At 44.1% G+C, this 13,197-nt stretch overlaps 1 protein-coding gene across 3 annotated transcripts in view; it reads right to left on the bottom strand.

Moving 5' to 3' along the window:
• Positions 1–707: 707 nt before the first annotated feature.
• LOC101171628 (serine/threonine-protein kinase D3) overlaps positions 708–13,197 on the bottom strand; it is a 49,482-nt gene continuing 36,992 nt past the window's right edge. For 2 of the 3 annotated variants that reach the window (XM_011492091.4, XM_011492090.4), the window contains exons 11-19: positions 11,979–12,255; positions 7,704–7,756; positions 7,535–7,607; positions 7,344–7,450; positions 7,101–7,262; positions 6,084–6,182; positions 5,736–6,003; positions 5,212–5,297; positions 708–3,679 (exon numbers count right to left, since the gene is read on the bottom strand). In XM_011492091.4, coding sequence (XP_011490393.1) covers positions 3,506–3,679; positions 5,212–5,297; positions 5,736–6,003; positions 6,084–6,182; positions 7,101–7,262; positions 7,344–7,450; positions 7,535–7,607; positions 7,704–7,756; positions 11,979–12,255 — 1,299 coding nt within the window. In that variant the 3' untranslated portion in view covers positions 708–3,505. The remainder of the gene's footprint in view (positions 3,680–5,211; positions 5,298–5,735; positions 6,004–6,083; positions 6,183–7,100; positions 7,263–7,343; positions 7,451–7,534; positions 7,608–7,703; positions 7,757–11,978; positions 12,256–13,197) is intronic. The other variant, XM_078943108.1, reaches the window with a different exon arrangement.

The raw sequence follows: 13,197 nt of genomic DNA, 5'->3' as shown, positions 1-13,197 counted from the left end.
CATGAAATCTTTCCACCTTTATCCACCTTTGTCATGGTAGGGAGAACACGTCAATGGAAGGGGGGGGGGGGGGTCATCTAAGATAGCACAAGGGTTAAAAGTCAGGAGCTCCATTTTGCGTTTGAAGAACCATCGGCTGTCATCATCGAGGCCGTGATAAGGAAGGGAGTGACAGGGATGCATTGGGTTTGCTGGACAGGTAGAGGTGGGTGTCAGTGAAGGTCAGAGCCCTGAGGCACACCTGACGGCCTGGAAGCAGGTTTTTAGCTGATATGAATGAAACCAGTGAAGACCAAAGTCATGTTAGCGTACGGCGCTACTGAAACCCAGAGGTTTACCGAGGGAAGTCTCTGCAGGGTATTGCGTGTGTGTCCACACATGTATGTACGTGTGTGTGTGTGTGTTAGCATGGTTCAAAAACAGGAATGAACACATCAGGGCACACATATCTGTGTGTGTGAGTCTGCAACACTCCTACATCTGCTGGGAAAGTGTCTGCCCAGAAACTGGAGGGTTGTGGGTTCAAATCCATGATTGGGTCAAACCCATGAACCACAAAATAAGACCTAAAGCCTCCCTGCTTCACATCCAACATTGAGGTTTGGATTGGGGGGGTCAGACCACCAAATGATTCCTGTGACTGACACATTCAGGTGATTGCTAGAAGATCTACAGACTACATGATGATGAGACACAAGACACAGAGCAGATGTAACAGATTGTTTTTAATTTTTCAGCTCATAAAACACTTTGTAAAAATATAAAAGTTGTAGAATAAATTCTCAGGCTTAAGTCTAAAACCCTGTTAGAGTTCATAGGGACTGACAATGGCAGCCTGTTTCTCAGCTCAGAGGAAATACTGACAACTAGAACATATCTGACTTTTTTTACTGTACGCTCTCTTTAAAGAGGGTTTCTTACAGAAGCAGAGAGCCTGATTTCTGCCCTTTGAAAGTAAGAATGACCCTTCCTGGAGCTGGACTTCTGTCTGTCTTGGTCTCCTTTAGGAAAGAGCCTGCAGTGTTTTAGATAAATATCTTAATAAGAAATCTTTCTCAGAAAATCTGAAATTCTGACATGACAGAGAAACTGACACATTCAACATAACATGTTCATCTCATCATTCTGATGGACTTACTAAAAAATTAACCTAAAATAAAACTCATGACTGTCTTCAGTCTCCCTGGGAGGTGAGGAGCTCAAACACAGGAGTCAGAAATAATCCACTTTTTCCTTAAAAAACCCACTATGATGGTGTTTTTAACATGTCCTTGTGGTATTTTCTCACGATAGAGGACATGCATAAAGACTTTTAAGATTAAAATTCCATTTCGGAGTATTTCTTTATCCACATCGATGTGAATCGTGATGCTGGGCGGGCCACAAGTTCCCTGCTCTGCAACAAGGAAGCAAAAGGGGGGGTGGGGTTGCTCCCCCCACACATACAACTCATTCATTTTCTAATCTGTTTTATTCCTTTCGGGCTGCTGGAGCCTATCCCGGCCACTTGCGGGCGAAGGCAGGGCACCCTGGACAGGTCGCCAGTCTGTTGCAGGGTGAGTCTAGTCTATCAAACACACATACATTCCCATTCACACCTAGGGACAATTATAGAGGGACCAATTAACCTATGAAGCATGTTTTTGGATGATGGGAGGAAGCCGGAGTCCCCGGAGAGAACCCACGCACGGGGAGAACATGCAAACTCCACACAGAAAGGTCCCCATTGGGGTTCTGGTTCATTCCCCGGTTCAGGTCCCCAGGGACCAGGGACTTGAACCAGGGGCCTTCTTGCTGTGAGGCACGAGCGCTTACCACTGCACCACCGTGCAGCCCACAACTCAAATTTCTAATAAACTCCTGCGCTCAGTAGAAACTACGTCCTAGAAAACGACTGTTTTAAATTTGGCTAAAACGGCATGAGCAAGGGTTGATGGCTGACGAAGTATGCATTATCACTTTTTAACGCATGGCGTGGAAGCCTGAACTGGAGGACGGTTGCTTCCGCGAAGTGCGTTAAAAAGTGATAATGCATACTTATAAGGCCTTTAACCCGCTTATACCATGATCACTTACAAAAGAAAGAAATATTAACCAGTTTTTACTCCTTAATTTATGTTTTTTTCCAATTTAGATCGCCTTTCTCACAAAAAGCAGACTATTTGCACTACATAACAAATAGTCTGCGTCGCGAAGCACCACCGCTGCAGATTCATATATATATATATATGCTGATCTTCCCGATGGGTTGAATAAAGCATCAGTTCAGAGAGAAAGTTCACCTCTTACCGCTTGTTTTTGTCCAGATGATGAAGCTAAAGGTTGTTTTAAAGAAGCCGGCGCAGTGATACAAAACATTTAAGCTAGGTGAGCGGAACTTCTTTTTTCACCGTGCGGTTATCATGTGGTATATCACTTTTTAATGCACAGCCAGCAGCCAATCAGAATCAAGTATTCCCCAGACCATGGTATAATCATCATTAAAAGACCACTGGGAAGACGCTGAAAACAGATCAAGAGGGTCAGAGTGGGGACTTTAAATAGGATTTCTGCAAATCCTTTCAGTACTTTTTTGGTTGAAATTGTGTTTAACTAATTCACTCAGTTCTGCTCTTTCACAGCTTGCATGGAGTCTAGTTTGAAACTCAGTGTGTGTGACTGCACTCTTATGACAGAACATGATCCTGAAACCAGCATTCAGCAGAATAAACCAGTTCAGTCAGAAAAGAAGGAATCTTCCAGTTGGATCAGATAAAAAATACCTGAAAATTAAATCCAGGTAGATGTTGCTGAATGAAGTTTCATGAGTCCATGACTCCTGTCTGAACGTGTACATGTGCTGAGAGCGAGTCTCTCTACATAGGATGAGCATCATTTTGAAATCTGATGGCTGAAGCATAAAGAGCAGCTGGGTAGAAGCAGTTTCCTTCATGTCTACGGCCGGAAGAGTTTCATTGGATCGATTGGTTCAGTGTTTGCAGCTCACTTTTGGTTCCTCTACATTTCTCACAGCTGCAGGTATGTTTTCCTTCTCATCATTTCTGTTGCTGCGGCTGACGTCAGTTTCAAAATGAGCCATCATCTTTCACCTCAAACATTCCAGATGCTTTTTGTTGATGTCTGAACTTATTATTCCTGCAGAAACCTTTTGGTGGGGCTCAGGGCCTGAGGTGGATGCGGTCTGTCATTAAAAAAAAAGGATGCAACAGCTTAGCAGACGACAAGACAGACGTTTGCTCCTGACAGAGGTCACTCAAAGTGCAAGGATAATTCAGTCAGCTATACAGACTGACCTCAAACCAAGGATCTGAAGTGTTCAGATTCTTTATGGGCCGCTCCACCACAGCTTAGCTAGCAGTAAAGACACTTCTTTTACACAGAAAATCTGTGGAGCCTAACTGCATTTAAAAGTGGATGCTTGAAAAGAATCTGGACATGGGTCATCCTGCTGCTCACACCATCCTGGAAGCTGATGGGAAACGGTTTCGTGGACCCTCAGGGGCTTTTAGGGATCCTCATCCATGTCGTCCAGGTTGGGGGACATGATAAAGTGTTTGGGGTAATGCAGGCCTCGTTCATCAGCGTATTCCTCCCAGCGGGCGTCATCGCTCTCATGGGTGATGTAGCGCTCGCCTCGCCGTGTCTCAAACTCCCTGAGGTCCAGCCAGGTTTGGTAGTCCTGCAGTGATGGTACAGAGACAGAGGTCAGTGTCAGTGGTGTCTCATCTTTGCTGGTGTAGGTTTTACTCTTTGATCACTCAGAGTCACATGAAAGTCCTGGGGCATGCTGGGACATGAACAAAGCCCCTGACTCTGCTGTTTCCATGGAGATGCTGTCTGAAGATCGCCAGCACATCTCTGAACTGTGGCTTTGAGGGCAGGAGATGTGACTGAGGCAGAATCATCTGAACAGCGTTAGGGGCATCCAGCCATTCACACCCACACACAGTGAAGCCAAGACTTCAAATGCTGGTGGGGGGACCCCCCCCCCCCCAATCACCTTTTATCAGGCAAAAAGGACTTTGATTTACTGCAGAAAACACAGGGACACTACAGCAAAGTGATCCCTGTGAGGAACTGTAAAATTCCCACTGCACCTGAATGTGGTTCAAACCTGTGTCTTGCAGTCAAGAGCAGTTTACACTGCACCACAGCCCGTTGATGGCATCCATTAAACATAAACATTGAAGAACACCTTTAATTAAATTGCAGTTTTGATGGTATTGATTTTTGTGTGATAATGCACACTTCAAAGGCTGTTATCCCGCCCATATCATGGTCACTTACAAAAGAAATAAATATTCATTCAGATTTTAGCGCTTTTTCTTGTTATTTTTTCAGTTTAGATCGCATTTTTCACAAAAAGCGAACTATTTGTTGTGTGATGCGACGTGTTTTCACGGTAACATGACCACGCTGAGCAGACCTCGGCTGCAGCGGCAAAGGAAAGCGATACCTACACTGATAAAGCATCAGTTCAGAGAGAAACTTCTCCTCTTACTGCTTGTTTTTGTCCAGAATGATGAAGCTATGGTTTTTTTAGATAAGGCAATGCAGTGATACAGAACATTTATAGCTATGTGACCGGAACTTCTTTTTTAGGTGTGTGTTATCACTTTTTAGTGCACACCCAGCAGCCAATCAGAATCGAGTATTCACCCGGACCATGGTATACGTTTCTGGTAACCGATCTTCCCTTCTCCTCTCATCATCTTGGCTTGATATTTAGAGGCGTGGCCTTCATCCTCGGGTCACATGTGTGCGTCTCACTCATTTTTTCAGCAGACTCCTGTCCAGTTAAAACTCTCCCTAATTTAACAAGCAACGTTATAACAATCCAGCTTTATACTGAGGTTTTTTATGAAGCTTTTCTCCATCAAGCATCACAAACAAACATCTGTCTGTGAAAATAAACTACATCCACAGCTGTCTGACAGCAGTGTCCTTTGGCCTATGAGATATGACTCTACCATCAGTCAGAAAGACAACACTAATCAATGGCAGAAGTTGTGGCGTCTGTTCTTCTTAGCAGCACAGCAGCTTGAGTTAACACAGTAAATTCAAAGACACGCGACCGAGCGGCCCTGAAAAACACCCAGCCCTCCATCTTCAGATCATGTTTGATGGAAATAAACATGATCTGAACATGTTCAGCTTCACAACACTCATTGTCTGTCTGTCTCTTAATGCCACCCACATTCATTCCATTACCTGCAGCCAGGGGTGGCTCAGGGATTTGTCCACGCTGAAGCGTTTCCTCATTTTTACCTGCAGCAGGTTATTGATCAGGTCTTTGGCTGTTGGCGAAACATCAAAACATCTGCTGTGAGTCTCACATGCTCACCTGTGGATCCTTGTGAGTTATCAGCAATCTTCTAGGAATCGTTTTTGTTTATCAAATAAAAAGCAAATTTAAAATTGTTCAAACAAAATTGTAAACCTTCAGGTTGCAAGATATTTTTCTTTTTTTAATTTAATATCAGCCACAAACATCCTGCCTTCATCCATGTTTAAAAACAGCATAATGAAGGGTATTGCATAATCTGTGGCTGAAATGTTCCTCTCTAATCTTTCAGATTTAATCAACATAATCAGCAGTTCAGCTTTTTTTAGCATTGCAATCAACAGTTCCTTCCACCAAAGACGGCTTCTTTACTGGAGATGATGACATTTTTTATGTGTTTTGTAAACAGGTTGTTTTTATAAAATCATTTTTAGACGGCAGCACGTCTCACCCTCCTCAGAGATATCCTTCCAGGGGTTTGGTGGGTACATGAAGGCTGCATTCTGGATCTGGTCATTGATGTCCTCGTCCTCGTTGAAAGGAAAGGTTCCGCTCAAACTCACATAAACAATGACGCCAACAGACCACATGTCCAGAGAGCGGTTGTAGCCTTTGCTGCGCAGCACCTCTGGTGCCAAGTATGCTGGTGTCCCGACCACTGAGCGGCGGAAGGACTTCTCCCCGATGATGCGGGCAAAGCCAAAGTCACAGAGCTTCACCTGGATGTGAGGAAGAGCTGCAGTTTGAGCTTCTGCACTGTAAAGGTAGAAACCCTTCAGGTGTTCCTCGACATATTTACCCGTGGAAACGGCTCTGCTGAGGCCAGCAGCACATTCTCAGGCTTCAGGTCGCAGTGGACGATGTTCTTGAAGTGAAGATGTCTGAGGGCCACCAGGATCTGCAGACACGGTTCACAAAATCCTAACTCAGTTCCAGATCCACACTAAAGATCCCAAAGCAAATCATACACACTGAAGACCTGGAGCTGTGGGGAGGTGCAGATCCATTACAGTGCAGCCAGCAGACCTCTGCTTCTAGCCATCAAGAAACCCCCCCATTTGACATTCTCCCCTTGTGTTCTTGGTGCAAACAGATGAGTTTTAAAACTGCTTTCAGGTGGGGACACAAACTGCATCTTTTCTGACCAGAACAGGCAAAAATAATGATGGATGTAGACAACATTCTCATCCTTCATCTAAGATATCTAATTACAGATCTGAGTAGTCAATGGCCAAAAGAATTACAAATCGTTTCCGGAGCTGCTTTAACCATCTTGTTTGATAGGATCCAGTTGGTTCATGTACGATGATCCTTCCACACACAGAAGAGGCAGTCATGGTGTACCACAGAGTTCTGTGCTTGGTCCAAAGAGGCTTCAGCCAACTCAACGGCCTTGTGTTGAGTGTTCGCTCGGAGACTGGAAGGTTGTGAGTTCAAAACCACGTTGGAGTCATACCAAAGACTGACAATGGGGCCCAAAGCCTCCCTGCTTGACACACAGCATTAAGGGGTTGTATTGGGGGGGTTAAATCCCCAAATCGTCCTGGGGGTGTAAATGGTATGGTGTGGCATACTATTTCTATGCTGATGATACTGATGTATAGACCAAGGAGATATCCTGAAGCTGTCCAAGGCTTGAAGCATGTCTTCCAGATTCTTTTATTCTTCTTCTTGAACTCAGTTAAACAGTTTGTTGAGTTGGACCTGAGTGCTTCAGGATGTTACTGGGTAACAGCAGAATCACACTGGATGAGATTCATTTGTATCCAGTCCTACTGGGAGAAATCTCAAGAGTAAAAAACATGAACTTGCTGACCTGCATGACCAGAAACTTGGTGAGGCGCTCGGGTAGTCGGCTCTTCTCACTGGATAAAATCATCTCCAACATGTCACCATGAAGTTTTTCCATGACAACGAAGACCTGCTCTGGAGTCTCAAACATACATTCCAGATTAACGATGCCGGGGTGGTGGAGTTTCTGTCAGGCAGAAGAACATGTCCGCTCTTTATTAGAGCTCTTTCCACTGGTCACAGCTGGAGAAGGTCGGATGTGTTCTACCTGGAGAATTGCCACCTCGTTCCTCAGCTGACTCTCCTGCTTGGTTGGAAATCTCATCTTATCAATGATTTTGATTGCCACATCTCTGCCACTCTTTCTGTGTTTACCTGCACAAAGATGTTTGTTTAAGGATCTGAGCATTTCTGAGTCTGTATTATTTTGGATTGAGACTGGACTTTCTGACATCTCACCTCCATAGACGATTCCAAACTGCCCTGAGCCGAGGACGTCATCCGCGAAGATCTGGTACACTGAACTTATGTCCTAAACAGGAGAAAGACCAAAAATGTTTTTCAGAGATCCATCACTCTTGTGAATATTTACAAATCATTCTTGAAATAAAATACTGGAAAGACTTACAACATTTTCCTGAATCTGAGAGTTTGACACAGATATGCTGACTGAGAGTTCCTCTGAGGAGACACAACAAAGATAGGCATATGGATGTGGTGTTAGCTCTCATTGCTTGACTGAAGTTCTTGACAGCATAAAGGGAAGAAGTTTGAGGAGGAAGGTTCACAACAATGAAAGACCCCCCCCCCCCACCACCACCACCTTGTTTAGAGCTACAGACTGAGCACAGATGGCTTTAATTTGACCTGACAGCGAGAAGCCAAGGGCAGCTCTGCAAAGGGACAACTGATGTGCGAACATCGAGTACACATGTGGGCTCGTTTGACTGGGTCACCCCCCCCCGCGATCAATGCTGCAGTTCTAATGGTGTTCAGGTCATCAGTTATGTCATTGTTTGGGGTTTTAAAGCTGTGAAGGCCAGCCCTATGTGCTGTAGGTTGAATATCTCATCAGTTCATTTGGTCTTATTTGAGAACGTTCCCAGTGGCTAAAAGCTACTCTCAAAATTCTGAACTAATAAACTGAACTTAATAAAATGCAATGTTTCATGTGTTTTTACTCTCTTTTTATACTTCATAGATTGGTGTAGATATATGAATATTTTTTATTCTAATCCAACTACATTCATGTGGGAATGATAAGTTACTGACCTGCTTTTTAAACGTAGTATTGTTAGTATTAGAGATAACTGTGATGGAATGACAATAAGCACATCCTAAAATGATTCATCTTATGAACTCCTTTTTGTCCCTTTCGGGGTCACAGGGCTGCTGGAGCCTATCTCGGCCACTCGTGGGGTGAAGGCAGGGGAGACCAGTCTGTCTCAGGGCAACAATCACACACCCATACACACTTACATTCACACCTAGGGACAGTTTAGATCAACCAATCAACCTATGAAGCATGTTTTTGGACGGTGGGAGGAAGCCGGAGAAAACCCACGCATGCACGGGGAGAACATGCAAACTCCACACAGAAAGGCCCCCCATTGGTGATTGTTGAACTGGAGCCTTCTTGCTGTGAGGCAAGAGCGCTAACCACTGTGCTAATTATGAAAATGGTTTTTAATAAAAGGACAAACATAAAACTGAGCTTATTGCTAAACCAAACTAATTCAGCACTGAACTGAGTTGAGCTCAGACTGAATGAAACATCAGGACATTTTGTTGTAAGGTGTCTCCACATTCATGTCAACATTGAATGAAAAAGATCATCTTTGCAGGCTGATTGCATTCTGTACTGTAGTTCCATGTGACACGGCACAGATGAGATTGATGGAAATGGCCTAATAATCAAGACGCAGAACACAATGTGCTGTAACAGAAAGAAAGAATCAAAGAAAAAAGCATGCAAAATTGCACAAAAAAAATCAGTGACATAGAACTACATTATAGCGAGGGACCAATGTAAAGGATGTTTGGAGAAGATTTGAAATTGCTCCAATGCCACCATTCAGAAAAAGACACAAAAGATTATTGCCCTTGAAAAAACAAAAAAACAAAGAAAAGAACAGCCCTGCTGGAAATAATTTTGTTTTTGTCAAATTTTGGACGATATTTTCAAATCAACATGATTGCCACACTGTTGCCTTTCATGGAATTATATTTCTGCAGAGTATGACAACATTTGACACAACTCAGGAGAGCTGGTGACTTAATGGACTGCTAAATGACCTCCCTGGTTTGATCAGAGGTCAGAACGATGCTTCGAAACAGAAGCTCCACTGGAAAATTTGACACATGAGCCTAATCTGGCCATTTTCTTCTTCTTCTTTTCCTTTGGTCTTTTCAGGGGTCGTCAAAGAGAATCATCTTCCTCCATCTAACCCTGTCTTCTGCATCCTCTCCTCTAATACCAGCTACCTGCTCTGCTCCATTACGATCCACCCACCTGCAGACAAACAGATCCATGTACCGGTACATCTTTGTTTTCCTTGTCTGAGCTGGTTCTGCTCCCCATTTTTATTGCACCCCTAATATTACCTTGGGGTTGTGAGGGGCTGTAAGCAAGGGGAGAGAATGTAAACAAAGATATGATGGGCAATGAGGGCAGGCTTAGATCACGCCAATAGTCCCGCCCACAACTCAGAGGCAAATTTTTATTGAACTACTGCTGCTCTGCAGAAGCTACACTATATTACCAAATGTATCGACTCAACTGCCTTGACTCACATTTGAACTGAAGTTCCATCCCTAACCCATAGAGTTCAGTATGATGTGGCTCCACCTTTTGCAGCTATTACAGCTTCAACTCTTCTGGGAAGGCTGTCCACAAGGTTGGGGAATGTTTCTAGGAATTTTGGACCAAAAGGTCATTGGTGAGGTCACACACTGATGAAGGCCTGGCTCTCAGTCTCCGCTCTAATTCATCCCAAAGGTTTTCTCTGGGGTTCAGGTCAGGACTCTGTGGAGGCCAGTCCAGTTCATCCACCCCAGACTCTGTCCTCCATGTCTTCATGGACCTTGCTTTGGTCATTGGTGCACAGTCATGTTGGACGAGGAAGGAAGGAGCTGCTCCAAACTGTTCCCTCAAGGTTGGGAGTATGGAATTGTCCAAAATGTTTTGTTATCCTGAAGCATTCAGAGTTCCTTTCACTGGAACTAAGGGGCCAAGTCCAGAAAACAAGCCCACACCATAATTCCTCCTCCACCAAATTTCTCACTCGGCACAGTGCAGTCCAAAATGGACCGTTGTCCTGGCAACCTCCAAACCCAGACTCCTCAATCAGATTAACAGATGGAAAAGCGTGATTCGTCACTCCACAGAAGGCGTCTCCACTGCTCTAGAGTCCAGTGGCGGTGTGCTTTCCACCACTGCATCAACGCTTTGCATTGCACTTGGTGATGTGTGTTTGGATTCAGCTGCTCGGCCATAGAAACCGTTCCATGAAGCTCTCTGCATGCTGGACTTGGACTAATCTGAAGGTCTGTTTGGAGTTCTGTAGCAATTGACTGCAGAAAGTCCTCGACCTCTTTATGCTTCAGCATCCTGACTCCTTTCCATCAGTTTATGTGGTCTACCACTTGGTGGCTGAGTTGCTGTTGTTCCCAAACTCTTCCATTTTGTTCTGATAGAACTGACAGTTGACTGTGGAAGATTTAGGAGAGAGGACATTTCACCACTGGATCTGTGGTACAGGTGGCGTCCTATGACAGTTCCACGCTGGAATTCACTGAACTCCTGAGAGCGGAACATTCTTTTACAAATGTTTGTGAAAACAGTCTGGATGACTGAGTGATGATTTGATACACCTGTGGCCAGATCACGTGATAAGGACACCTGATTCTGATCATTGGGATAGGGGAGCAAATACCTTGGTAAAATACTAGCCATAGGCACAGTTACACTATTGAAAATCTCCCAAAGCACAGCCATACACCTGCTGAAGCAGAACTGCTGTTACAGTCACATGTTGGGCTGCCACACAATTAAACACCCAAATGCAGCAGTTTGAGTTTATACTTGAAAGTATTTAGGCAGGGTCAGAGGTCATAAGTCTAATGAGCTCCAGCTCTGATGAAAACCATTTCTAGAGGAAAACTTTCAGATAAAACCCACTTTGAGTGGAGATAAATCAGAAAGAAACTCAGCAGAAAAAAAACTGAAAATCCCAGCAATTATATGATCAGTTTGTGTGTATCTATGTGTAGCTATGTGTTTTGCATTAGTGCAACATGAAGACATGTCTAATCTATATGATTATTGAGCCAGAGGGCAGACAGCTGCAGCTGTTGGTTCAATTCTGTACGACTTTAACAAAGAGCAAAGAACATCAGCCTTTTAGTGAACGCCAATCAAAAACTCTGAAGTGATGTAGGTAGAGATGCACACAGAAGTTTCAATGGAAACACCAATCCAACCGTGATGAAGACATTAGGATAGATGTTTTTACCGTCCAGTTAGTAAACTGATGCAATCTGAATATTGGATAACATTTGGTTATGTAGATATGAGCAGTACACCACAATGCAGAACACATGAAGAGCTCATACTGTGTTTGTCCACCTATGAGAGACAAGATCCAAACATGTTTCAGTAAATAAAATAAAAAAGATCAAATCTGATCCACTTTAAATCTAATTAAACTGGATCAAACAGGATCCAGTTTAGTTACAATCCAGATTGTCCTTCATCCAGTTCAAACATAATGATTTAATGTGATCTACTTTACATAATCCAGTTTCTACACCTTGTTTTAAAGTTTAAATGGACTCCAGTTCAGACATGATCCACATAAACCTGATCCTGGTCAAACTAGAGTGTACTTTTGTTGGTACTTACTGTGGTCATTCCTCTGGCCCCGCCCGGCGCCAACGCTGGCCTTGGGCGTGACTGGCATCATTGCCTGGCTGATGGCTTTCTCCCAGCTCTGGCCCACACTGAGCCCCACCCCGGATGAAACAAGCACAGGGCAGTGGTGCGGGGAGCCATTATCTTCGCCGACAAAGTACACCATGTTGGCAGTAATGAGCTCGAAGCAGTGGGGGTTGCTGCCTGGGGGCAGACTGCTTAGATCCTGCGCCGGCTTCACCCGTAGGATCTCCGACAGAGGGATCTCCTGCGAAGGAGAGTGAAGAAGGCAAAGCTGGTTATGTGCTTGATGCTGAAGGACTTTGTCCTTCCAAAGCCTGATTTCTGCAGATGAAAGAAACCGTCCTTCTTACAAACAAAGCCTCTCAATCTGGCTGAGGCAAGAGTTGTGTCTTTGGAGTCATCTAAGCATTTTGTGTTCTGCCAAGTTCCCAGACACCAGCCACTTCAGCCACACTGTCCCCCTCTGATTAAAGACAGGATGTGCTCCAAAACGCTGGCATTTGACAGCTCGGAAGGAGCAAAGCGAAGGCAGGGAAGTCTGCGGTAACTTGCCTCGCTCATCTTCAAAGCTTTGCTTTGAGATGAAGGTCAACAGTAACAAGATGAAAGCTGGAGCAGAGTTGAAAGAGTGAATAGAAGAGAAACAGCTGAACGGACCTGAGGTCACAAATGTGGAGGAAGCCCTCTCATTGTGGCTGATATTTGGAGACAACAGATTTATTACTTCTACATACACAAATCTTACACAAATCAAAACAAAATTAAAGCAAGTAGACACGCTAAAGCCTGTTTTATGCTCCCGCATTTTTGCTGCAGATGTTAAAAAACAATAGAGGCACAGGCCCCTCCCCATCCTGCCTGTAATGTTTGATAGAAAAGCTGCTTTACAACTGGCCGCTTTATTTTCTCGTGGGATGACAACCAAACAAAATCTACAGAAGTATAAATGATTAAAGAAAAAGCTTTGTTTCTACTAGAATCATATACGTTTTTTTCTTTTGGACCAACTAACACGTTTGTCTGTGATTGAAAAAGCAGGGGGAAAGAAAAGGTTTGTCCAGTTAGCCTAAAGCACGCCCTGAGAGCGTCTGCTGGAAATGTTCCACCGGTATCACCTGGGGTTGGCGTGGAAGCGTAGCACAGCAAAGATACATGTAGGTCTACACAGTCAGTCAATTTGAGCTGC

Source organism: Oryzias latipes, chromosome 24 (genome assembly GCF_053564925.1).
Source record: "Oryzias latipes strain Hd-rR chromosome 24, Olatipes_Hd-rR_3.1".
Lineage (NCBI taxonomy): Eukaryota > Metazoa > Chordata > Actinopteri > Beloniformes > Adrianichthyidae > Oryzias > Oryzias latipes.
This window is presented reverse-complemented; position numbering and strand designations above follow the sequence as displayed.